We start from the raw sequence: 27661 nt of genomic DNA, 5'->3' as shown, positions 1-27661 counted from the left end.
TAATGAGATCTAGTTAGTGATGCTCCAGAGTGTCTTATTAACAAATAATAACAGCACTCCTTTGTTTTTTACCTCTCCTCCCATCTATTATTCACACCTCACAGATTTACTCATGATTCATTTATAGGAGCATCTTGTGCAACCTAGAAACTAAATGTCACCCAAAACATCACTGTCAGATGGTGCTGTGCGTAAGAGCATGTGCGTAATGTGTCTGTGTTCGAATTGTATCCTGTATTGTGTGTGTGTGTGTGTATTCCATTGCTCACTGCAAGTAAGTATAGAGGTAAGTAAATATGTCCTGCATTAGACAAACCGTATTTACAGCAACAATCCAACACTGCTGCAGCAAGACTAAAAAACTGGGACGTCTGCAGTCTAGCTTCATCTGTATATGCACACACAAGTGCAAATGATAGAGTGCTATTGAAATAGATGAGTTGGATCTTGCCGGATCAGTAACGAGGGCTGTAGTGAGGCCATTCTGCCATTCAACCCCCCTGTTGTGAAATCAGCATGGCGCCCTGTGTACTTTAGCTGGATTCTCTTTCCGCTGAAATTGCCAGGTTGGAGAGAGGCACTCAGCTGGGAATGCTGCTCTACATGTGAAGTAGGTTGTGTGTGTGTGAGGGCTTAGGAGATGTGTGTGTGTGTGTGGCTTGTATGTCTACATTTGTGTCAGTGCGCATTGTGAGAGCCCACGTAGGTGTGAATGTACGTGTGAACGTGTGTGTGTGTCAGTGTGTTGCCCTTTGCCTCTCTCCAGGTGAAGAGCCTGTTCTGAAGGCTCTGCTCCAGTCGAGGCCCCTTGAAGGCAGGCTGGCAGCACTTTACCCAGATAGAGGTAAACCTACAGTACACCATCTGTCTTAGCAGCAAACACTTAGTGGACCATCAAACAGCAGCCACAAGTGGTTTGACACCAGCAGGCAGCAACGCCCTACACTGCAAATAATATCTATATCCATATAAACAAGAAATTGAATGTATTCTGCTATTGACTCCTAAAATAGTGTTTTTTTATAAATGAGTCTGCCAAAATCTGCCAGTCAAGTGAGAAAATGCCAGATGCATATACACCTAATTCAAGAAAACACTATTTAAGTCTAGCGTTAGTTTTAGCACAATATTTACACCTCTACACATGTACTATCCTGAAACATGTCAAACTGCATGAAAGACAACCAAACTAATTCATATCACAGACAGAATATCTGACTTGTTTAGAAAAACCCTTTGGGTCCTGTTGAGGAAGTACGGGTCACAATATATATTTGTTTCAAGTTTTTCTTTTAAAGTCTCCAAGACAGCACCGGAGATAGGAACTTAAATGTTAGCAAAAGTTACTCAAACCAAACTAAATAATGCCTTTGTCTGGGACTATACTTTCAGCTACGATTAATTACGGATTAATCCATATTTGGTGCCCTAGTCAAGTGAGTATTTCCTGCAGCACAGTGGTGAATGTGGGATTGACTGAAACTAAAATACAGTGTGTGCATTCATGGTAATGAAAAAACACGTCACTCATTACAATAGTCTGGCTTACTGTTTTTAATAGCTTTAGGAGTACAGCTCTATGGCACTGAGGAATATTATATATCAGGGTCTGGATACAGAACTGGGTAACAGAACTTGAAATAACGTAGTACCAAGTAGTATCAAAACTAATCCAGTCACAAGATGAATTTGATCCTTTACCAGATCTACCCAGATCTAGAAAAAATAGCTATTTTGATGGTTTTGCTTTAAGCCCTACGTGTTCTTTGATTTAATGCGACGTGTGATTGACCCACTATCGCAGCTACAGCTAGCAGCTACATACAGTCTGCAGTGGTGAAGACGAGCGCAGTGTACCTAACAGAGCTGGCAGTTCAACTTGTTGAGATGCCACCAAAACCTTTGAAACGATGGCCTACACACTTCACACAGGGTGGGCAGCTGCAACATGCTCGCGAGGAAAAAAAAAAAAAAAAAAAAAAATGTATGGAATGAGGTACTCTTTACTCAGTTTCTATAGAGCGACCACAGTAGATGTTGTCCGTCAGTTATTTTTTTGCCTCACAATGTGCACAAACCAATGATCTGTCACTCCTCTAGCCCACTTCCTGCTGTTGTTGAGCTTTTCCAATGTAGATACCCTGAGACTCATTGTGCCACTCTGCTGGTTGCTTGCTGCTCTCATATCAGTCTGAGTGCTTTGAGAGCATGACATAGTAGAGAGAGCGGAGATGACTGTGTGCATGTGTGTGTGTGTGTGTGTGTGTGCGTGCGTGTGTGAGGGAGTAAATAGCATCCCAACTGTAGAGATGGCATTTAAGTGTCTCTCCCTTTGCACTCCAATAGTACTGCAGACCCATTACCTCGGTGCGATGTTTGTGTGTCTAGCAGCATCTGTGTGTGCGTGTGCTTGTGTGTGGCTACAAATGTATTTCCGAGCCATTCCTCCAATCATCTCAATGCTCCCACGCGGCTCACCCTCTACCTTTCTGTTCTGATCCTTTTCTCATTCATCATGCTTCCCTTCCTGTCCTCTTGCCAGAGGTCTTTGCTAAGGTGTAATTTAGCTCCTGCTGTTCTTTAATTTCTGTCTTAGTCAGCAGGGGCGTGGCTGGCCCCTTGACACCATGGATACAATCTGTCAATCATTTCCCTCAGCCAGGAAATTGCATTCAAAGTGAGAGTAATTATTAAGTCTGCCCTGTGTGGTTTGAATTGAACGCCCTCTCGGTTTGGCTCAGAGAGAAATATGTATTCAGCGGCAAGGCCAGGTGGATTTGTGAGGCTTTTATTGTTGCTAAGAACAAGGTGAGGGCTCTCTTCGTCTCACCTTTTGTCTTGTCTAATCCCTTTGTCTTTGCTTTACTTCTGTCCTCATTTCTCCACCCAGTCTCTAATGGTATATTTTTCATATAATTGCACAAATCATTCACAAAACGGGCAGTGCAAAACAAGCGCTGGTGGTCTGTGCTGTCGCTTGCTGTAAAAATCACACTGTTTATCTCAAATTTACTGTAAATGGTTCTGTGATAATATAATGCAGTCCCTTCAGCATTCATTCTATCCACCACACATAACGCTGAAAGCCGCCCCTCGGTGCGCTGGCAGAGGCACAGTGACATACAGAAGAGATACGACAGTAGAGGTGAAAGCAAGAGACTAAAAGAAAGTCTACTTAACATAAACATGTTGAGAGAGCTAGCTGTTAGAATTCCTATTTGTTCAAGCCCTTGAAAAGCTAAAATCAAAACTGGTAAGCAGGAATGTTGTAACAGTTCCTCTGCCTTCACTCTCCTGGTTAAATTATTGAAACCTACTTTAGAAAACATGCAAGTCCCTAGTTACCTTTCTATTCCACAGAAAAATGCTGATTTATTTTCATGGTTACCTTTCATTCCCGGAACCACTTACCTGTGTTTGCCAGCATATTACTGAATAAATGTTTGAATTCTGTGGATTTTGGTAGTTCCATATACTATACTCAAACCACAAAGTTTAAATAGCTAACCACAAAACAACTTTGATCAAGGAAATCAATTCCCAAGATGCTTTGTTTATATCTTCCTGTGCCATGTTTAATTAATGTCAGCCACCGTGCTTGTTGTAAGCACCTCAGTCAATCAACTGTATCAATGTTGACTAATCCGCAATGCACTGCCAACCAAGCCTTGTTACAACCGCCAACACATGTATGACCCATTGACCTTTGTTCCTGAGCAGATAAGTCAGAATTAACAAGATGTCCCACTCCTTCAGCTGGGTGACTTAACTACTGACCCTACAACCTTTATGTGGGACAGTCATTGTAATCATGTTACTTTAACTGACATGGGAACAGCATACTAAGTCTACCGTAGCTTGGACTATAAATGGAGAGATTCTTCATTAACTGTGCTTTGTTGAAGGCCAGGATTAGACTTAATCTACAGGGTATATAGTGTCGTATGTAGATCTGTCTCATGGAAATATGCCTTTAGAAGAGCCTCAAACTCAGAGGCGTTAACAATTGACAGTTTGCTACAAACTGCCCCCTTAGTTACTGTTGTTGCCTGTCAAGTTTTAAGTTCACGCACAGAATCCATTTATAGCAATAATAGTGGCAAATTTCATCAGCGGGAGCTAGCAAGCTAATTAAGCTAACACATACATACACACTTGGATGGAAAAATGTCAACATCCTAACCAGTTGTTGATCCATGTAAAAGACATGGAAATAACCAAACAACATCATTCTCTTACTGCAGGGTAGTGCTCCTAGTATAAAGAAAAAAGTGGCTGCCAGCCCCGTCTTTCTATACTGAGTTTGCCTTTGATAAATACAGTACAATAAAAGCCTTGTTAACATATGAATGGATTCTGTCCACAGGCATACAAGACAGCCTTAAATCTAATCTAGTCTTAAACAGATACAGGAGGTTTAAAAAAAGTTTTTTCCATGACTGTGACATAGTCTACAGATGTAGACACTGACACTGTAGTGAAAGGTGTATATGTTGCTGGTATAAGGTCAATATGACTATGAAAACACCCATTTCACAGTCATCTTTTGCTGGGAACCATGGTTTATGACCACTGGGAACAAAAGGCGAGCCCCCGACTCTCTAGTGTAACAGCTGAGATGCGCGGCTCACGCAGGCAGTGTGGCTGCTCTAATCTGTTAACATGGGCGCTGAAATTAAAAGCAGGACGCTCTGCCACACATACTGCCGAAGCAGTCCGTGTGAATCAGGCCTTATTATGCGTCGGCATGTAGAGAAATCCGAAGCTTCACAGGCCTGTCATGCTTAGTTACAGTTGCTAAGGCTATGATTGGACAGGTCGGGGGAGTGTTTAGCAAACGGTCAATACATGAGAGCAGGCATACATCACTTTCCTGTCTTCAGAACAACCGCAGGCTCTTTTGGGTCAAAACAAGCTCCGAAAAACACTAAAAAGCTGCTGCATCACATTTTACACGCCAAACAACAAGAAAACATTTTTTTTTACATTTTTTTTTACTTAAAGAGCGAAGTGGCTTCAGGCCATCTCCAGTGAGGATGAAAATGGTAAATGGTAAACTGTGGGACCCGAACAGTCAATATGTGTACGTCTGTGGCAAAAACTTCATCACAGCTTACGTAATGTCGTTACTAAGTTAATGACGCTGTGCCTGAAAATTGAAGTGAATCAGAAAAGAGTTTTGTGATAGTGTAACTAGTTTTCATTGTGAAAGAATTATTAATAATTCTCAGAAATTGAACTCACCTACCTGTTAATATTGAACTTTGTAAACAATGTAGGAAGTGGGACTAAAATTGACCTGTTTTATTCTTCTCTCAGCTCGTAGGAAGCTCTATTACTTACTAAGCTATCAGAAGAGAGACAGCAGTTCCGTTTCGATACAGTGATGTAATTAGTTTACAGTAACATTGGACAGATGACCAAAACAGCTAAATTAAGTGTTTTAACAACAGAAAAAGTGCCAGAAATACATTACTTGGAGATTCAATAAGGTAGTTGTGTGTCAGGTCTGCCACTTTGATAGAGACAGACTAAAAAGGATGCTCATCAACCCCTATTTCTTCATTTTTTCAGATATAATGAACGCTCAACAACATAACATAACTGCTTGCCTGACTGGCCATAGGATTTGGGATCCTAATAGCTAAAAAGCAACATAGTATTCTTATTTTATGCCATTAAATTGGCAAAGTCCTCAGAATTTGCTATTACTGCCAGTCAAATTAGGGGGCTGGGGCTGCTTTCACCCAAAAGGAAGCAGAGGCATAAACCAAGGGCAAAGCACCCGGATGGGCTGCTCTCATCTATTGTGCTACCAGATCATATTATGATTTCTAAATGAGTCTAAAATGTCCAATGAACAAACACCGCTAATCCATGACTCTACATGGTAGCTTGAGGTGTCCATGCACACACTTGCAAATACACACCCACTATAGATAACTGCGAACCTTCCCTAACCCCCATGTGTGGATGTCTACAGAGTCTTATGGCATTTGCAGGGCCTCTGAGGGTATTCAAACATTCAAAGGCTGCGTATGAAGCGGAGAGAGAGGTGGAGGATACGGATTGTGTGCCACCGTCTAAAGGCAGGGGGAAGAAAAAGGAAGGGAGGGGTAATTAACATATTAATGACCCCACCTTCCTACAGCTTCTGTCGGATAGTCCAAACACTTTGATAAGTATGCAAATGAGAGCCGCACCATCTGAAGAGGGAATTAGCTCTGCCAGAGACAGTCGGGAGAGATGGAAGGCGTATAGAGAAAGAGGAAGGAAGGAAGGAAGGAACAGAGCAAGGAAGGGACAGGGCGTTAGGAGGGAAAGGGGAACTAAAAAGGGGGCAGGAAGGAGAAGAGAAGAGGAATGTCACGATGAAGAAACAGAAGGAAGGAAGAAAGGAGCGACCAAAGACAGAGAGTGAGATAGTAAGGGGTCTCAGTCGTGCTGATGAACTGATATCCTCATGTTTGTTTCAGTTGTCTTTAATTATCTGGCGTGCACACTTGGTAAATGTGGGTGTGAGGGATATGTGTGCAGTATTAGACAGAGAGACGGCGATAGAGAGTGAAAGAAAAGGCTTTCTTTTCATTCCTGTGCTCCCCAGCTCTCAGATCGATATGCCAGTACCCATCAGCCCTGCAGTGATGTGCAGAATGGCTGCAGGGGCTCAGGCCAGTGGGCATACAGGCTCGGCAGTGGGGGCTGAGGTGGGCGGCTCAGAGTAACGACCCCGAGCAGACAAGGTCAAGTAATTATAACACAGACTGATCTTGCTCGTTCTATCATTGAAGAGAATGGTGAGTAATAAGGATGAGGAAGACAACCATGGGAAAGCAAGTGTTCAGTGTGGGTGAGACAAAGGGAATGAGAGAGAGAGAGAGAGAGACAGTATATGAATGTGTGTGTGTGTGTGTGTGTGTGTGTGAGTGAGTGAGTGAGTGAGTGAGTGAGTGAGAGAGAGAGAGAGAGAGAGAGAGAGAGAGAGAGAGAGAGAGAGAGAGACACCTTGTGTGAACAGCCAGGCCAGGGATTCACCGACACGCTCGTCACATTCCACAATTATGTTGAATAATTAAAACGTTTCATTAACTTGATCATTTCCTGTTCGGCCATGTTTCAGCCCTGACACCGGCAATTAAAGCCGGGGCCAGGCCTGTACGCCTCGCTCATTCGGCCAGTTGGCGACAGACAGCCTTATGTCTTTTGTATGGGAGCAGAAATCTGACAGGGGAAAAAAAAGAGGGGGCTTTACCAGTTATCCACCTTACTTAACTGTTCTCAGCACTTCAGTGCAAAAGCACACCGGGACTGACAATGAAATCTATGTGCTCAAGGTGAAATCGTGCAAATCTGGATTTGGTTTCCCTGGATTTTTTTGATTAATGCAAATAAGGGAGTGAATAGTTTACCTCTGCCAGCCACCCTTAGGCACTGAGACATTCACCTTGAAAATCTTTACATATTGATAGCTTTTACACAAAATACAACTTTTATGATACATGCAGTTACACAAACAAATATCTTATTCCTGTAAGACAGATAGACATATCCATCACCTTGCATATTGACAGATACAGTGCTGTTTTATGACGTGATACTGTAAGCACTGAACTTGTTCAGCTACACAACCCACAAAAACTCAAAAATATCTTCATCCATCGTTGCCTTTGTTTAAAATCAGGGGAATTCTTCACTGTGCATTAACACCATAATTAGCAAAAGCCTGTGCTGTCCTAGTTACGTAAGAGAGCTCTTTTTGTCTTTTGAAATTGGATTACTGCAGGAGAAGCCATTTATTTCTAGAAATGGGGGGTTGGGGGCAATTTTTATCACAGTGCCACTGCCATGCCGTCTCTGGCGCAAAGCAATCCTTCCCTATTGAGCTCATGCGCAGTACTTATACACCCCAATAAACATGATTAGCATGGCAGACTGTAAATATGCAAATGACAAAAGAGATGTGGAGGGGAATGTTTATGCTGTGAGCTCTCTGTCTAGCACAGCCCCTCCCCCACCCCACCTCACTTATGAAAACCATGATGAGGTTTATAGAGATCGAGTCTCTGTTAAAGCTATTTCTATTTTTTTCTTTCATAAAAGAAATTCAACCATTTAATGGGAGCTTTGAATGGAAAGGGATGCTGTGGTAGGACAATTTCTTTTAGGTATAAAATGTATGTGTTTCTGCATTTTCCTGGGTAACTGAGCCTGGTCATTTACCTACTTATAAGCCAAGCTTGTGAGAGTGGTTCCAGACTGTCTAATCAGAAATATGAAAGACCTTGTCTTAATTTCTTGGTATGCTGGATGGAGACTAGATTCTGTTGTTTAGATTAGGTAGCTCTGTGACCGTGTTATTTTGGGTATATCTAAACCATTGGAAGGATTGTTTGAGAAGCAAAAAGCTATGTAACCACGGTTGTGTAGAGTCTTGCTTCCAGGCCAGTAATTTATTAAATACATTCATTATCAAGACAACGCAGACTAATAGGACTGCTTATTTATTCATCAAAATATAGACTGACCTGAAAGTAATTATTTTATTTATCAAATATATTTATGAAATACCTTCCATGTCTTTCATATTTGCTGCTGCTGTGGCAGCTTTCATTGTGCGCAGACACGGGGCAGTGGCACTAATGACGCACAGGAACATGCTGAAAGCACCCTCTCTAAACTGCTGCTTCCCACATGTCAACAAACCTGATTCTCTGTGTCCTGTATCAGCACTGTGTGCCACTGTACTGTAAGGCACCAATAATACCACGTCAATTAAACTCACAAAATTTCACTGCTTGTTGTATACTTCTGCCATACAGTATACAGACTTCAGAACTATCCTGAGGGTCTGTGATTACCATGATAGTTCTGTTTCTGACTGCTGAAGATGTCGGAATATTGATATTTGAAGAAAGCAGATAAGAGTACGCTATATTCATATTTTTTTCAAATACACATAACATAGAGAAACATTTTGATAACAATCTTGTTCCCATCATATAAAAGCCTAGAAGATGTATCAGTCTAGTGCTAATATATGCTTAAGGTACAAGTACATTTAATACATGTTTGTGACTAAATTACAAATCTCCATGAAAATGTCCATTATTACTACTGTCATTATTTTTGGTTCCACTGGTCTAATGACAGAAAGCTTAATTAATAATGTTTTTCTCCTAAACCCGACTAAAACTGGTTGTTTTGTACTGATTTTTTATTGTAGTAGTATTTATCATGCATAGGTTCTTAACTTTATTGTAAAATTAAGCTGTGATAAGGACTTCTCAATAATGTCTGTTTTCACCATAACAATATCAATGTTATACTGTTGGTGCCTTTAGAAAAAAATCACCTGTATCTAAAAAAGTTGTCAATTTATGGGTAAACTTCAAGTTGGGATGCTGTAAAAAAAAAAAAAAAAAAAAAAAAGAAAAAAAAACACCTCCATTTTGCAGGTAAAGCTTTTATCGGAAAGCAGCCAGCACTGCCAACAGCTTCATAGGTATTTTGATCCAGGTTGGAAGAAGTAAAAATTCCAGACTTGTGTCAAATCTTCAGCAGTTACATCATAATTCAGTTATATTGTATGAAACCTACAACCTTTTGTTGCTACTGTGGAACAAGTAATGGGAAACCTAAAAACATTGTCTCAGATAATGGGACATTTACAATACATAAATGTATGCTACATCCTACAACAATGCAGTCTGTTCGTCATCGTTCTCGACCCTTTCCCGTGTGTGTGTGTGTGTGTGTGTGTGTGTGTGTGTGTGTGTGTGTGTGTGTGTGTGTGTGTGTGTGTGTGTGTGTGTGTGTGTGTGTGTGTGTGTGTGTGTGTGTGTTTGCTGTATGTGAGTAAAGGCTCACATGGATGCACATAAAACACACAAGCATTACAACAACAGCCTATCTGACGCAGCCCAGGCTGCTCCATGCAAAGTCAAGCCTGTTCGTCCTGAAGACTATCAGCTCTCCGGGGAGAGAGGCCATCGAGCAGCATTATCGACATTATAGACGCCTCAGCCTGGAGATAGGCTTCACATCGATCCCCTGATTAATTACTATCTGCAGGCAGCAGCAGAGTGAGGGAGGGAGAGAGAGACAGAGAGAGAGGAGGGAGGGAGATAGAAAAAGTGAGAGAGGGAGGTGAGAATAACAGAAAATGGGGAAAGGGGGGAAAGAGTGAAAGTGAAGGGGGTGAAGGACTGGGGGAGAGAGGGGAGGGAGAGTACACCTTGTACTATCTACGAATATCAGCTAAAGGCTACACGGTAATCTTCCAGGTGGAATATTATTTATTGATATATAGGTAGGCAGGGGCCCTTATCTTAGCTGCAACCACCCCCTAACACACAGCCAAGGACAAAATTAAATTTACACATTACTGTGGTGGAAACAACTTGCAAAGACAAGTAGAGGACACTGAAATACCCATCCTTGAATTACTACAGGTTACAGGTTATACTTTACACTCTGCAAAGGATAGTAAAATTAATAAGAAAGAAAAAAAAAAAAAAAAACACATGTGTAAAACTCTGCACGCATGGCTAACGTAACAGTCAGACCTGGAACCAGCGTGGACAGGCAGGCTGAGTGGCTAACATTAATGAACTCCAGTTAAATCCTCTGGGCTTCACTCATCCTCCCAAGAGACCATGTTGCACTGCATGTAACTGAAGTCAATAAGCTACAATGCAAGTATAAGGGCTCTATAAAGGCCAGTGCTTAGGAGTAGATGGTACATTTGAATGACAAGTTACAAGGTTATTTCTGTTAAAATGGGTATTGTTTATCATTTTGGTTCTTACACTGCCTTCAAGGGCTGTCCCCTAAATGTCGATGAACCTCATTGTCAGTTGAATCAGTGCACTTTTAAAATTTTTATAGCTGAGTCATTGTGCACGGGCCAAACCAAGTCTCGTGTCCAAGTCACCTGACTACATAACTAACTGTAAAAACAGATAAATAAAAGTGATGGAAAAGGAGGGGAAAGTTTCTGTTTGCTGCTCCAGCGCGTTCAGCTCCAGTGCTAAATGCAATTGAAGTCGAGTAAACTTCTTTTGAACTACAGTAGGTGCCAGCAGTGCTTCCTGTACTGCCGACGACTGTGATTGGCACATCGGCTGACAGCGCTGTCAGGAGCCACACAGGAGAGAAGCTTCTCATTGTGCTAGGATTATACTACTGAACTATGACCAAAATGCCCACTTTTTTCACAGATGATGAACATCAACACTATAATGTGAGTCTTGGTATAATCTGAGTTTGAACGAAAAAATGTTAGTCCAATTTAATACTGAAACTGCTTCCATACATACTCAATGCCCTCGACATAGCCCACATATGTCAAACTACTGCCTGTATGCCGATGAATACCGAAGAGACCAAACCTGTGAGCCCCAAAGCTGAGGCAGACAGGAAATACACTCAGCCTGTGGATACCGTTACTGCTGTCTGATGAGCAAGACTCGCTGCTGCAGTTTGGTGCATAGTTAGACAGTAGATAGTAGATAGTTAAGTGCTTGGTAGTGTTAATAATTGCTTCATGTACTAATTTAAATACTTTTATTGTATCCAGTCCATTTCTTATTTCTGCTACTGTCATGATACCAAATACATAGTTGTATAAATTCATTATTATCATTTTTTCTCCACTTCTACTCAGTATTAACACATCCTGTAGGAGTGCTCTGAACTCTTAAAGTCTAAATGGAGTATTTCACTAAAATACATATATCAAACCAATATATATTTATGTATTTAGAGGCCAACAATATCAACATAGAACTTCCCAGCACTTAGACTTGACATGTAGCCTGCTAGAGTTTAGGTAGCTGCTCTGCAGTGCAATGTACCTGGGCAGCAGCTGTGAGTAATATATATCTTGTAATTGTGCATATGTGTGTTGATGCAAAATAACATCAATGACAGTGATAATAATAAAAATAATAAGTAAGCAGGAACCACATGCACACTAACATGACATATATACAACACAGAAGCCAAGAGTGCATTTTGCATTCCTAAAGAATGACAATAGCTTTTAAAAATTATATTGGGAAGAAACTTTTCCAGTGATAAAGAAAACCTTCAAATTTGAAATAAAGTTGTGTTCTACCTTCCACCCACTGAAATCACCCAACAAGAACTTTAAGGCTGTAGGCGTAGAAAGAGAGAAAGAGTTGTACTGCATGGGTAATGAATTGATAATTGGCTATCATGCTAAATATCACCAAGTACATGAGACAAAAACAGAATTATTTAGCTTGTCTAGTTGGAACATTAAAAGAGGAGAAAACCCTCTTATTTAATATTTAATATGTGGGAATTGTATTAACTAGAGGGAAGAAATAATTCGGTGCTTGTTGCTTCTGTTCTGCTGTTATCATCTTTTGTGACATTGAAGATGTCCAAAGAGAGGGAGGGAGACAGAGTGAGAAATTCACACTAGGAGGGAGGGATGAGGAGAGAGAAAGTGAACTATCCCTAAGTATCTCTTCATGTTTGAAGTAACAGAAAAATAGAGGGGAAAGCAAGAGGAACTGAATGAAGAGGAGGAGAGAGATCTGGCGTCAAAGCACACTTTAGTGAGTGGTTGCTGATGTGAGGGCAGCTATCAAACAGGAAAGGCTGAAATGTCTCTGGTTGGTAATAAGGTGACAGTTGATCCAGGCACTGTTTGACTATCTCTACCTCGCCACTAAGACAACGGCAGACCAATTTTGTGTGTGTTTGTGTGTGTGTGGGTGTATATATGAGTATGTGTTTGCAACTCTCTGGCTATTTTCTGCCTGTCTGTGCATTTGTGTTGCTTCTCTCTCTGTGTATGTCTGTGTGTGTGTGTGTGTGTGTGTGCGTGTGTGTGTGTGTGTGTGTGTGTGTGTGTGTGTGTGTGTGTGTGTGTGTGTGTTTCTTCTTTCTGTGTGTATGCTTGTGTACCAGTGCAGTGCACTTTTTACAATTCCACTGACCTGAAAAGCTCTGTTAATGCTGGATCCACAGGCACTGAGAGAGAGAGAGAGAGAGAGAGAGAGAGAGAGAGAGAGAGAGAGAGAGAGCGATAGAGAGAGGGAGAGAGAGAGAGAGATACAGAAAGACAGAGAGAGAGATACAGAAAGACAGAGAGAGAGAGAGAGAGAGAGAGAGAGAGAGAGAGAGATTATGAAACAAGACTGACTTAATCCACAGGCTCTTTGTATAACACATAAAAAGGAATCTGCTGAATAGTTGATCATTCTGACGTTTGATCTGTTTAGGTTAACAATATAATAAATTAAAACACCTTAAGCAAAATAAAATTTTGAAATGTGGTTGTATTTGTGTGAACACAAATGATAAACAATACATATAATTGTAGAAAATTTCCTTGACCTTTGTGTATAATTTATTACTTTTAAAATTAGGACATCCTTCCTGAAATACTGCATGCTTTTCTTTAAAATTCCAATTACTTCCATCTAGAATACTGTATGAATCTACGGCCGCTGCAGCAAGGACACAGCCTTGGTACATGGGGCGCCAGCTCTACTAGGTGAGCTACCCGGGCGCCCCAGAAATTACAATCTAAATCCAATACCAGGCCGACTAACTGGCATACCGTATGCTCCTTTGTTTCAACATGCTAATTACCTAAAATTAAAATTAAAATTAAGTGTAAGCATAAACACCAGAGCTAAGGAGACATAGCCTGTTACTAAAATCGCTCCTTATCTCCTATATTTAGAATTTATTGTCCACCATTTTATTTGAGTGTCAAAATTCTGAGTGTGAAATGTAATTCATAGTGCCCTAAAAATGGACCCTCTTCACAGCAGGCATTTTGACTTGTCAAAGCATGAAAAGCACAGGTGGAATTAATAACATTAATGATGGCTGCATTCCATTTAGGTGAGCCTGGAACTGGCTGGTTCTAGTATTGTGCATGCTCACGCACTGACGTGGTTCACTGGGATACTGAATTGAACGCAGCCATTGTTAATATCATTTACACCTGTGCTTTTCCTGCTTTAACAAGTCAACTATCTGCTATGAAATGCATCTATTCTCAGAATGGAACAAAAAAGCATCCATTACTTTCCACTAACAATCACACACTGCAATGTCTTGTATTTTATAGATGTGTGTGTCATTTGAAAGCTGTTATGACAGAAAATTATGTTGATTCTTAAGTGTCCAAAATCCAAATTTGCTGCTCTCTATAGAGTAAACTACTGAATTAGAAGTGAATGAAGGAGTGATTTCAGACACAGCCATAATAAGGATTTCAGTGTCTGTCCTCCACTCAAACATTTGGTCACTCTTTGGCCGACAAGCAGAGGACATATGTAACTCAATCAAACGAGGGCCTTGTGGTCACAGCTAACGAGGTGCTAAATCAACTTGATGTAGGAAAAAGGGTCAGCACCTTGTCTTTGTTCGGTCAAAGATGTTAGATACTTTCTAATAATAGTTGGAGGAAATAAAATATGCATCAAGAGGGTCCTCTGATTAAAACATGGTCTTTCCTTTTTAGTTGCTTTTAACCTGTGAGAGTGGACGGGGGCTGGAAAGGAGTAAGATGAGGGCCGGTAAGCCTTTTCAGTGTTTGTTTTAGTTTTATGTAACCAGGTTAGGTGCAAGTGCGACGTGCGTGTAAAGAAAGTTAATATTCTCCCCTCAAAATTCATGCGACTCCAAAACGCACTGAATGGTTCCTAAACCCCTTCAAGTTGGTTTACATGTCGACCAGCAACAGTGAACACAACAGCTGTGTGCACGGCTCATGAGCGTGTGCTCAAGTTTTTGGCTGTTCTGTATCCTCCACACTCCATGCACAGTTGATCACTCACAGGTCTACTACACAGGTAAAACACAGTATATTTAAATTGCTGTAATGTTGAATATAAACCAGTGTGTTCCCGCTCTTGATAAACACATCTGGTTGGGAGTTTTTTAGTGTACAGTAACAGGCTAGATGAAGATCTGAGTTTCACTCAGTCACATTCTGAAAACTGGGTCTGTAGTTTATTTGTCACTAAACTGTTGCTGTAAGCAGTTGCTGTGAACTCAACAGGTTCACATTTTATTGTTGGTCAAAATGCACACGCTTGAGCACTGGAGCTTTATTTTACTCTGTGTGTGTTTTTCAGGGTTTTACCCCCCCCCCCCAATGTCTGACTGAAGATTTTGCCCTTGGTTAGGAGGGTACATTTGGTGTAACATTAAAGTCTTGTTAACACTTAGTTTCTTTTTAAAACTAATATAATATGTAAAAGAGTGTCATCTGTTGGAGTTACATGAAAGTTCCACAATTGGTTTTCACTTTGCACTATGTATAGTTTTATAGGATTAGATGTCACTGTGGTAGATATTTCATTTTGAACAAACCTCTTAAAATGTGGACTTTGTGATTCTGTTTCTGCAAGATATATAAAAAGAGAAACAGAGGAAGAGAGAGAGCAGTGAGAAAAGGCAACTCAACTGTGACAGTCTGGGATTTGTGCAGTGGTGTGTGTACAGTATATGTGTGTGCTTATGTTTGTGCATGTGTGTGTTTGTGCTGGGGGAGTGAAGGTCACCCTGAATGGCAATGCCGCTGTGTGTATGTGTGTGTATCCATGCTGATACCTTTGGAGCGTGTGCGATGGCGCTTATCGTCTGCATCCACCTCCATCTGCAGAGAAGGCACAAACAAGCTGTTAACCACACAACAGACAGCATCGCAAAATTATCTTTAATTTGGATACACGTTCACATTCAGGGTACTTTTTTTCCCCTTGTCAAAAATGCAATTCACACCTGATGTTTGCAACACTTAGGTGTAATGTTTGATGTAATGTACGACAGACTCCTGACTGACAAGCAGGCTATAATCATTTACAAATTTGTGTAAATGATTCAAATAATTTAAAGACTAAGGAACATTGGAATTCCTGTTATTTTTAAATCAATGCTGAGTAAATGAGACTGGCCCAGTGTCTTTGGAAAGTACATCTGTTCTGCTGAATTTAGAAAAATGCATAAATGGATCTCTTTAATCAAAAGGCAATATTTAGTGTATCACTGGTTATTATGGTTGTAATGTCAGAAGTGTTCTCCCTATTTCATGCAAAGACACATATTGGCCAAAAGAATTAATTTGTTTGTGAATTGAGAGATCATCCTCTGTTACTTCAGAAAAACTGTTTCATAATCATATATTCCATTTTTATATGGAATATAAATTCGCATTTTGAAGTGATGCAATAGATCATTTCTGAAGTATTCATTTATCAGTCACTCCATCCATCCACCTATACCTGCTATCTATCTGTCCAACCATTCATGCACTCATTCATGAGAGTGTGGCCAACCGTTCAGTAATTTTACAGATGAACTGCAGACATAACACCATCCAACATTAACTGTATGGTTTGCATTTATGCTGCCTCCTCCTCAGTATCCAGGCCTTTCAAGCTCTTGATACGGCAGAGTAAGCATTATCCTCACTTCCACCTCTCTTTCATGTATGTCCGACCAACATATCCTTCTAAAGGTGGGTCTATCCCCTCACCAGCACATCATAAATTGTTGAGGATCCTGAACGCCTCTGTATGTCGCTCTGTTATTTCCAGATGTCCCTAAATATTCATGCTTGCTGGGTTAGGACTATGACGGGGGCTGTGGCCCTGTTTGGATGTCTCTTTTTATTAAACATGATTTATTAACACCACACTTACTGTACTGTAGAGCCCCTTAGCCCTAATGGTGTGTTTCTTTATGAATGCCCATAAATGTTTCAACAGGAGAAAAATAAAATGATGAAAGGCAAGGATACCTTGTAAATCTTATTAGCGTAGCAGGGAGGGAACAACCTGGAGTATTTTGGGGAGGGTGACCTAAACTATTAGGACGCTACTATTTCTACTTATAAATATATATATTTTACATGAGGCGAACTGTGGTTTCCATGGCAATGGAAAATAAATTCTTCCTTGGGAAAAAAAAGAAAGGACAAGGGAAAATAACAACTTATCAATCCAGTTCTCTGCTTTCACCTTTCAGGCACTCATTCAGACAGAGACTGAGCAGAGAGTATTGTGAGTGTGTGTACGTATGTGAGTGTGTAACCTTGAATGTTTCTGAAGTGGTCATGTGAGCATGGAGATAGTCCCCTCTCACTGAGCATCTATCATCGGCCTCATCATTGTTGTGTTTTATCAAAGGTTCTCTAGAACAAAACAAGCGGGAGTGATAGCGTCCGTTCAACATGTGCGATCCACTTCAAAGTGTTAGAAATCATGTTGCACACAAAGATTTTCTTACAGAACATGGACTCGTTTGTGTCTAAACAATAGTGCACAGACATAACAGCACTCTGCCTTCCCTGTGTCTGTGTTCCTTTTTGCAGTAGTTGACTCTTTACGCAAGAAATTATTTCTGCCACACATTGAAAAACACATAAAACTTCTATGGAGCAATTCATTACATGTCAATTTAATCTAAGCTTCAAGATGTTTTGTGTTTATTTTTCTTTAGTTTAGTTACATGGCTGCTACTTCTGTACTGAAATATCCAGAGATAACTTGTGCTGTGATTTTGATTTTATATGTCATGGAGGTAGCACTCTGTCTGTTTGTCTGTTCAGCCATATTGTTCCTGTTAGCTCACACCTCTTATCTAAACAAATGGTTTTCCTGCTGTCAGAAATGTAAAGCTTTTCCAACAGCAGCAGCAGCATTTGTATCACACAGACATGCATACACTGATGGTACAGGCTGCCATGCAAAGTGCCAACCGCCTCATTGGGAGCGGTTAGGGGTTCAGTGTATTTGACGCTTCCTCAAACCAGGAACCTTATGATTACTAGACAACTACCTCCAGAGCCATGCCACGCTTACAACGTTTGAATGTGCACATGGAGTGAAGCATTTATTACTATGACAACGCTATTGATAATTTAATTAAAACAGGTATATGAAAAGAATCCCTTTGATTAACTTTCTTCAACCCTTCAAACTTCAACCAACAGTGAGCAGTCTGAATGAAATGAATGAAATACTGAAAACAACATATTAGCAGTGGACTAAAACATGAGACTGACTTGTTTAAATGCATGCTTAGCTGAAGTGCACGCACACAGTGCGATAGGCACTGTGCATACTAACAGTGCCTATCTGAAGCTGTCAGACTCTCTCTGAGGGTCTCGGTTTAAAGCGAGGCCTGCATCAGTGCTGAACACAGCGTCAACAACAAGCGAATCCAGGAGCAGAATAAAACAACAGCAACAATAACGGCAGCAGCAGTGTAAGTCTTGTCGCCTTTGCTTCCTTCCCTCAAGGCTCCTCGTGAGAGTTGGACCCAGGAAGCATGCACGCCTCTGTGGCTTCGCCATATGTTGGAGAGCCCTTCATATTCTGTCTGGCTTTTTCTGTCTCTTAGCACCCCACGGGAAAATGTCACGGCTGTAATGAAGGTTAGCCTGCTTATTGAGGATTAGGAAGAGGCCCACTCCTTCTCTCTGCGTCTCAATTAGACCCTGGATCAATTGCTTTATGGGCCCAGATGAATAACCACAGAGTCACGTTGATCCAGGCTCCAAAAGTTTAGGTTGGCTAGTTAAGCAAACACATATAATGATGCAATCTCCAGAGAAAACACTGCATATTCTCCTATTTCTACACAACCAATTCATATAATTTAAACAAGAATTCAAATAAATTTTGAAGTCAAATTCATAGCATTGCTGTCCACAACCACATGAACCATGTGAAAACCACACCTCTCAAAATTGAGTGATTTTAAATTATTCAGATAAAGTGAAGGATTAATCGTTCCTTTTAGTGTTGAGAAAAATCTCTAATTTCTTAAACTAAATAAACCTACAGGATTATCTGAAAAAGCTGTCAAAAAGCTGAAAACTGTTGTTTTTGTCAGTTTATGAAAAGTTTTGAAAGGTACATTGTTTTCACAGCACAAGGACAACAGGCTTATTTATTGTCAATATGTTTTCTAATTTGTAAGGACGTTCTACTCTTATTTTTAATAATTCCACATTTACAATGTATTTCTACTTTAATTTACAATATATAACAACAGTTATTATTGTGATCTGTCACTTAAATCAAATACATTTGAATAGATTTTTATAATAATTTGGAACGTCAGTTTTTCATTGATTGTTTTGTTGGACAAACTTAATGTTGGGAATACTAAAGCAAGGTGGAGGTAGTTAACTTGTGTTAGAGTAATTCACCATTTTATTTCACACATGAGCTCCACTGGGATTCAGTTGGTATATTCAAAACCACAAGCACAAGCCAGTAGGTAATTAGGTATAATTCCTGTTGTACTTCATATTCCTATTTGCCATTCATTGCCTCTAAATGTGTACGACAGAAGTTCTTTCCATGTTTTGTCATTTGCATCCATGAATTTTAATCCATGTGGCATATTATGCAGCATATATGGTGTAAGGATTTTATTCACTTTAGAAAACACAAGGTCTGGGATGGCTGCATGAAGTGGCTGCATCCCATTTCAAATGCACACCAAATAAGCCTATAAATAATGTTTATTTCAGCACAAAGATAAATTCTCATAGAAGACTGGCATCCTTTGAATGCTTGTTGTGAATAGAATGTGGAGTGCAGCTAAACTTTTTATTCAGCGCACATATTGGAAAAAGCAGCTGTCCAAATGCCAACCGTGTTTGTGTGGGTATTGATTGTACAGTTGACATGTAAATTCTCTTTCTTGGAAATTAAAGTAGCTGTGCCTATTATTAGTGCGTCTTCATCATTTCATAGGACCCAGGAATACCATCAGACACAGACAAATTGTGAACAGAAACAAGAAGAAGGTTTTTGCTGTTTGATAGAGAAGAATCAGGATATTACTGGGAATGAAACATGATAAGAAATGCAGCGATTATTGTAATATACACTGAGACATAGAAGAAGCATTTTGTATGTGTGTGTGTGTGTGTGTGTGTGTTTATCATTGTGGTGGTGGTGATGGGGGAGATGGGGGTGCTTAGACATCTGTCACAACAATTCACATCGTTATCAGTTTCCCTTTGTTTTCACCTTGAAGTTTTGGGAGAATGTGTTTGAGGCATATGGCGCCCAACCCCACCCTCCGCCACACATACACACACATGCACACACACGCTCACACTCTCACATTGGTATTCTGTACAGTGTAGCAGCAGGGAGCCACCAAAACTGCACTGGCACTATTGAATTTCACTGCAAATAGGTATTTACGCCGTGCATCATCTAGTGACAGTAAACATGTGTGCCAAACCGATGCTAAGTGCATCTGAATTAGTGTGAAGGGCTGTGGAGATAGCATCTGAGTGGGCGCTGACAGTCAGAGTGAGAAAGAGAGCGAGGGTGATGGAGACAGAAAGAGAGAGTAAAATCTGGGGAGTGGTTCCTAACTAGTATGGAAAATGGCAGTGTTGCAGGGCTCTAAAATGGTTAGAGTGAGAAAAGCTGTGATCTGAATACAATACGACAATTTATCAGCTGGTACAGTGATGAAAGAGAGCTGTTACAGTACAGCATGAGAAGGATCTATGTCTGTTACCTAAATGATTGCTATATAGCCTGAGTGGATCTGAGGTTGGATACATTTTCCTTCACAAAGTCTTGATTCTGTTTAGCTTCATTTCCACATTTAAAATATTTTATCTTAAAAAATTGCATTGCTACTGCATTCGTTGAGTGGGGAGCAGAATAAATGAAATGACTATTGGAAGTATCTTCTGTCAGGGGTTTTTAAAAACTGGTTTGTATTGGCTCGTGTTTGCACATGGTTTTCTAAAATTGAAATAATTAATAAAAGGGCCAATATTCAACACATTGAAAAACTGATTTCATATTTCCAAACATGCACGTTGTGAAAACCTTTCATCTGGCTTCTACCAATAATTAATAACACAAATTTTCCTTCTGGCTAATGAAGATCTGTATTTTAGGGCTTAAAACTACTAAAAAAACCTTTATGAAGCAGGGGCACTCCCGTCATTTCAACAATTTAAGATGAAATACAGAATCCCCTCTGAACATTTTCTTTGGACTTATAGATTCTGCATTTTATTTTTTCCAACTCAGACTCCCGTCTAACAAACTTCCTTACTCCTTCTGTTGACAGATCACATCATTCTTTCATCTCTAATTTTATTTAGGACTATATACAGTACAATATAACTGACATATGCTGTACCACTGTTTTTGTACTGTTCTTTTTTTAATTCAATTTATTTTGTTGTAAGTGCTACGAGTCATTTTTTGAATTCTTTTAAATGGCTGTATTTTAAATGGTGCTTTTATCCAGAGATTCATAATTTAGTTTTTCACCCATTCACATACATCAATGGCAACGATATACCATCCACAACATGGCCTTATCATCGGGGGCAATTTGGGGTTCAGGCCGGCCAAAGTACACTTTGACATGTGTACAGGAGAAGCTCGGGATCAAAACCGGCAACCTGTCATGTGCTATGTTTCTGTTTATTTTTGAAACAATTATATGATAAAAATAAAAGAAACTAGTACAATTCAGATTTATCACACAAATCTGCATCAGAACAAGCTTGTAAACATGATCAAACAAAAACAAACACACTTGAACACCAACCTACCTGAAATGGTTTGGGGTTGAGACAGCTCTTTGGTCCAGACCTCTGCTTCCACCGTGACCTACTGGCGTTCAGCTGGAGAGGAACGGCTCACCACGTCTCCTCCAAACTCATTTTCTACACAGAGGGAAGAAGAAGAAGATAGAGAACATGTATCGTTAAAATCATTTCCAGAACACTCACATTCACATACAGCCATGACAGGATCTGAAATTTCCTCTTCTCTTTTGACTCTGGGCTCATGAATAGTCATATAGCATCAGCTATGCGGCACACGCCAAGCGAACGCTGATTTCCGCCATAACGACGGCCGCTTGTCGTGCGCGATAGGCTTGGCAACATGGGGTAATTAGCTAGATCTATCATCTTCTGCAGGAAGTGGGGACAAATATAGCTAATGATCCGTGCCTGCCTCCATGATTTCTCTCCTCAGCTCTCCATCCTTTGCTGAGTTAGAGGAGGAGAGAAAAGGGGAGGGAGAGTGGTGGAAGATAGGAGAAGAGTGAGTGAGGGGGTTGATGTCCTACTCTGCCAAAATAAGGTAAAATAACCTTCGACACAGGAAGAGGTAAAGACAGAAAGGAAAAGAGATGGAGGTGTGAATGGACATATGCATTCAAACACTGTCTTTGTTTCTTTCTATCCACAGCTGCTAATTGACAGAATGTATGGGAGAGAACAGATGAGGTGTTGATGGTGTGTAGGGACCATCACAAAGAATGAAGGCCCCAATAGGGGGCCTACCAGACGGCCCATAACAAGGAGACACACACGCACACACACACACACAAACACACCCCAGTCATTCACAACCTATCTCAAAGCAGCTTAAATCAAAACAATAGCTGCTCCCTGAGGACTAACACAACCATAGGCATACTGTGAGTGCTCAGAGTGCCTGTTGGGTGTTATGTAAAAAGAGCGGTAGTGGTTACGTGCATAGGCGGACTTTCCTTTGAAACAGCAGGGGGTCTTTTTTACCCTTCATCACACACACGCACACCTCTGTTTTCCACCTTTTTTGTCCACTTCCTTTGTAGTGTGAATAAAAAGCACGGCCAAGCTGGAAACAGTGTGCGTGAGTTGTAAACGGATAGCGCAAACAATGAGCCACTCAAACTATATTTTCATTTTACGACTATGGTCCTGCTGTCTTTTATGTTTTTGAAATCGGCGTCAAAGGCTGGTTTGTACTTGATTACAGCCACTGGTGCACTCCTAAAGCATTTTTATTCTGAAACAAATGGCGGTAAAACAATGTCAAAGTGCTTATGAGCCTAGATAGTAGCACAAAGGGTATGTACAAATGTATAACTTGTATAAAAAAAAATATAAAATAGTGGCTCTGGTGGTAAAAGAACACTTCTATAATTTCTCAAGGTACCTGACAAAATCCAATGTAGGTTGAATGATTTTCTCGCAAATTTGTGACATAATTCCACCTGCTTGTGCCCTATAAATATAAGCAACTCCCAAACACACACACACACACACACACACACACACACACACACACACACACACACACACACACACACACACACATCCCTGGCCCCTTGGTCATTATAATCAGAGTGTAAGTGATGGGTCTGTCCTCTGATGAAGGTCTTCATGTGGAGGCTGATGACAAATCACAGCTCTCTGACTCTTCATCAGGACACAGCCTACATTCCCCCGGTACATCTGTGTGTGTGTACCAGAAAAAAAAAATGTGTGTGTGTGGGGGGGGAATGAGGGAGTGAGAGATACAAAGAGTCTAACTAGACAACAGAAGAAGACTATACAAATAAGTCTAAGATGCTATTCCAGCAACTGGGAACCAACGCACACACATACAGGAGCTTTACTTTGGTCCTGAGAAGCTGCAGCCTTTATTCACTGACAATCTAACCTACACTGTACATTTACTGCCAGACTGACAACTCTACTTCACACATTTTCCTCTGCTCCGCTCCCATTGACGGTCACTCTTTGTTGCATGCTCTCTGTCACTCAACTACTCACTACGCACACAAAAAGAAGCTACACTATATTCATAACAGGATATGAAGGGATGCCGTTCTTGATACATCTTCACTATGTCAACTGATCATGGCGTGGTTTTGCGGGCTGCCATTTTCTGCACTGTTTTCATATCACTGTTTAGTATTGGCTCAGGTTGCTCGGAACCTTGACGGACCAAAAAAGAGCGAGTAGAGGCAAGTCTAGCCGTACCATACAGTGGAAATGCGACTTAAGTACGGTGTTCCAGTCATGGAGTTGAGCTGCTAGTCTGCTAGTTTCAGCACCGAGGACAGTGACAGACAGAGCATAACAAGGGAAGAATAGAAGCGAAGGGAACACATACACACAAGTCTTATACAATCACATACACACATACAGTGCATAGGTATTTATAGACACACATGTGTACAAGCTATCCTTTCCTTTTGTTACACAGATAGAATATATGACATATAAGACCAAGGACTGGTAGTCTTCTAAGCCCTGAATCCTACAAGTGTGTGTGTGTGTGATTTTCTCCCAGTCTATTCCCTGGAGAATGAGAGAGGACCATGCCTGCCCTTTACTGGGATCCTATATCTATCAAAGCCAGGGTATATGTTGTAAATAGCCTGGAAAGACTGGCTGCTGTGGCACACAAACTCACGCGCACACACACACACACAACTGTAATAAGAACTCTATTGTGTTATTATGTACATTGCAGTATGAAAAGTGGGCTGTGATGTCCACTGTGACATTTTGCTGTACATGACAGGCATTTTAGACACAGACACACACAAAGAAAAAAAATCACACTCATCATATAATGAAACAAACATATGGCCCACGAGGACACACACAAATAAGTACATATTACAAGAGAGACACATGCTTTATTCATGTGATGTGCATGCACACACACAGACACACGCACACACACACACACACACACACACACACACACACACACACAGCAATCTTGTTCTCCCAGGCTCTGAGAGTGACTGGGGCTGCCTGACCTACATTCTAGCAGATATGTATACAGGCAGAGAGGAGATGAAATCTCTCTCTATTGCTCTCCCTCTCTCTGTTCCATATCCTGTGTTCTTTTCAGTGCCTGTTCATTGCCTCTTGGACACACACACACACACACACACACACACACACACACACACACACACACACACACACACACACACACACACAGCGGAGGTGAAGAAACGACTATGATTTCTCGGCCTGAATGTCCTCGTGCTGCAGATGAAACTGGGATTGTCAGGGAATAGCTACTTGTTTGATGGATTTCAGACTAAGGTGAGAGCAGTATCACTGTATATTCTTTCCTCTGCTGAATGTGGAAGATCCTCAAACCACCCTGTGCTCTTTATGTATGTAAATAAAATATTTACAGCCCCAGAAGCACCGCAGGTCAAGCACAAGTCCGAAAGCCTGCTTCTTAGGGAAACAAACAGTGACGTGAGAAAAGGGGAAGGATAAAGTGCAAGTTGAGAATAAGACAACTTGAAGAGGAGAAGTGAAATTCATGTGTGCTTGTGAACAAATATGTGTTTATTGGGTGATGTGTGTTAGCTGGTCTGATCAGCCTAAAATGGAATTGGTTGGAAAATAAAGCCAGCTGGCATCTTTATCTATTCTTCCTCACACTGCTCTGTGGAAATCAATGCGTCCACGGGACTGGACTGCAAACACAGATTAAGATAACAGGAAAACAGTACACACATCATTTCTAACTTAAAGGGATTTTGACCCAAACCTGTATGTCTCCGAATACAGCGGGAGTGCTCCTTATTTGTCCAGCTGTGCAGAGAGCAGATCGATTGCCATGCTTCATGCCCACATTTGGACTATTTATTGTTATTTTAGGTGGCAGTCTGCTCAGAGTGTCTATCTAGGAGTCCTTTCCATGCCCAGACAGTACAGAGGTTAGTAATTCAGGAGGGTTTCAGTTTATAAAAAAGACCTGATCCACTACATCCCTAAACTAAACCACCCCAACTCTCTAAATCCCACTGAGGCATTACACTGACCACACTGTCAAAACAGTGATACTGCAAAAACCAACGGAGGAAATCCCATGACCCTGCATCTAGACAACTTTAATATAGCAGGATTTTTTCCAACAAATCCTCTTGTGAATAGAGAGAAACTACAACACAAAGCATGTGAAATACACTTTACTAAAACCATTTTAACTGTTGGGTAGTTAAAGTTAGTTATAAAAAAAACCTTTATGCCAATAATTTGGGGTTTTTATTTCATAATGGCATTTTTCCAAATTATACTTTCAATTCATAATCCCACTTTTCATGGCAGTGTGCTGTCACCAGTGCCTGCCCCTTGGTTAATGTATCTAGCGTCTCTAAGCAGGGCTCAATGACTTCTAGCCAGATCTGTGCTGCCAGCTAGCTAGCTGCTTCCTGACTCTTCACAGAGTTGTGTATCTTTCTGAGAAACATCTTCAATGAAAACACTGCAGAGGTAACTCTGAATTCACAAAGGTACAGTAGTTGTAGCTGCTGTTCACACTGGCTCTTCAGTTTGACGTGATGCCTAGCTATTCCGTTAGCTAGCTAGGTAGCATAGTAGCCTTCCTATACTAAATAAAAGCAGAGTTTATTGACTATGTCTTTGCACTGTGTTTATTTAGAGTAGCTGCTAGTTGGTTGATATAGTTTTATTGTTGTTGCTCTTACAAACAAGGTCTAGCTGCAAAAGGTTGCAGTAATCGTTGAGCCCTGTGCAGAGAGGCTGGGGGCATTTGATTGGCTGAAACCTGAAGGGGCAGGCATCAGTGACAACTCCACAGTAATGAAAAGTGGAGTTATGAAATAAAAGAGTCAACTGGGGAAAAGATCATTATGAAATGAAAAAAGATTAGTTTTAGTTCTAATAATGTCTACAATTAAGAATATCTTGTTTATTTATTTATTTCATAAATGTATTTATTTACTATTGAACATACTCAGATTCAGCCAGGATACATAGGGTGACAAACACAGAGCTGATCAACATATATCATATTTTAATTTTGTGATTTTGCTGCAAAAGCTGTCTGTCTGTCCCATAAAATACCTTTGGACACAGCGATGTTGTCTGAGACACTGAGGTTCAAGGGTGAGAGAAGCTGTCAGGTAGTGAAGTGGACTGGCTCTTTATGACTTTCCTGCTCCCATCAAAGAAGAAGAGTGAGCCACGGTAAAAGCAGTTTTCTGACTCGCTTTTCTCTTCAAGGACGTGAGAGATGGAACTGACCGTGTCCATGACCTGCTGGGCTTCACTGTACTCACAAACACACACACACACACACAGATGACACCTACTCCAGAAAGTAAAAAATAAATAAATAAATGCAGTGCACACAGGAACACATGCAGCGTATTCATTATTAGCTTCCCCCTCCCAATAATACACACATACCCCCCTCCTGTCTGAAGGGAGGTGCCTCCTCCTATGTAAGGGTAGAGAGTGGGGGAAATAACATTGAGTGAACCGCTGCCGCAATTACCCACAGTGGGGTAATCACCAGCACAATGCACTATGGGTTGGCTGCCTGGGAGAGAGAGTGAAATACTCAGGTGAGGAGAGAAGCCAGACAGCAATCAGCCCAGCAGGAAGAGGAAGAGAGAGAGAGAGAGAGAGAAAGAGAGAGAGAGAGAGAGAGAGAGAGAGAGAGAGAGAGAGAGGAGAGCAAAGGGCCATTCCTTTAATTTCCAAGGGAGAGCCAGGGCCTTAATTACTTGATGAGTCTCCTTCTCTTTTTCTCTCTCTCGCTGCTCTGTGGCTGTAAAAAGGTGTGTGTGTGAGTGTGTGTGTATGTGTGTGTGTGTGTGAGTGTATATATGTGGCCCATTATCAGACTGGGAAGACTCCAATCACCTCTCAGCACAGATAGTGAGTGAAGAGAACAACATTGCAGTAAGGAGGGGAAGAGAGGGGGGTGGGTGGGTGGTGGGTAATAGAGAGAGAGAGAGAGAGAGAGAGAGAGAGAGCCGGGAGAGGTGATTTACGCCTTTAGAGGAGTTAACACCATCTCTCATCCTCAGCACC

The 27661-nt window shown here is 40.9% G+C and overlaps 1 protein-coding gene across 11 annotated transcripts in view; it reads right to left on the bottom strand.

The window, feature by feature from the left end:
* The window catches only part of myt1lb (myelin transcription factor 1-like, b), a 95390-nt gene that overhangs the window by 41260 nt on the left and 26469 nt on the right, over nucleotides 1-27661 (bottom strand). For 6 of the 11 annotated variants that reach the window (XM_051396266.1, XM_051396263.1, XM_051396262.1 and 3 more), the window contains exons 2-5: nucleotides 21611-21724; nucleotides 15607-15652; nucleotides 15367-15397; nucleotides 12972-13005 (exon numbers count right to left, since the gene is read on the bottom strand). In XM_051396266.1, the coding sequence (XP_051252226.1) occupies nucleotides 12972-13005; nucleotides 15367-15397; nucleotides 15607-15642 (101 nt within the window). In that variant the 5' untranslated portion in view covers nucleotides 15643-15652; nucleotides 21611-21724. Of the gene's footprint in view, nucleotides 1-12971; nucleotides 13006-15366; nucleotides 15398-15606; nucleotides 15653-21610; nucleotides 21725-26686; nucleotides 26851-27661 lie in introns of those variants that run through there. The other 5 variants (XM_051396272.1, XM_051396274.1, XM_051396265.1 and 2 more) reach the window with 4 other exon arrangements.

This window comes from Dicentrarchus labrax, unplaced genomic scaffold (genome assembly GCF_905237075.1).
Source record: "Dicentrarchus labrax unplaced genomic scaffold, dlabrax2021, whole genome shotgun sequence".
NCBI lineage: Eukaryota > Metazoa > Chordata > Actinopteri > Moronidae > Dicentrarchus > Dicentrarchus labrax.
This window is presented reverse-complemented; position numbering and strand designations above follow the sequence as displayed.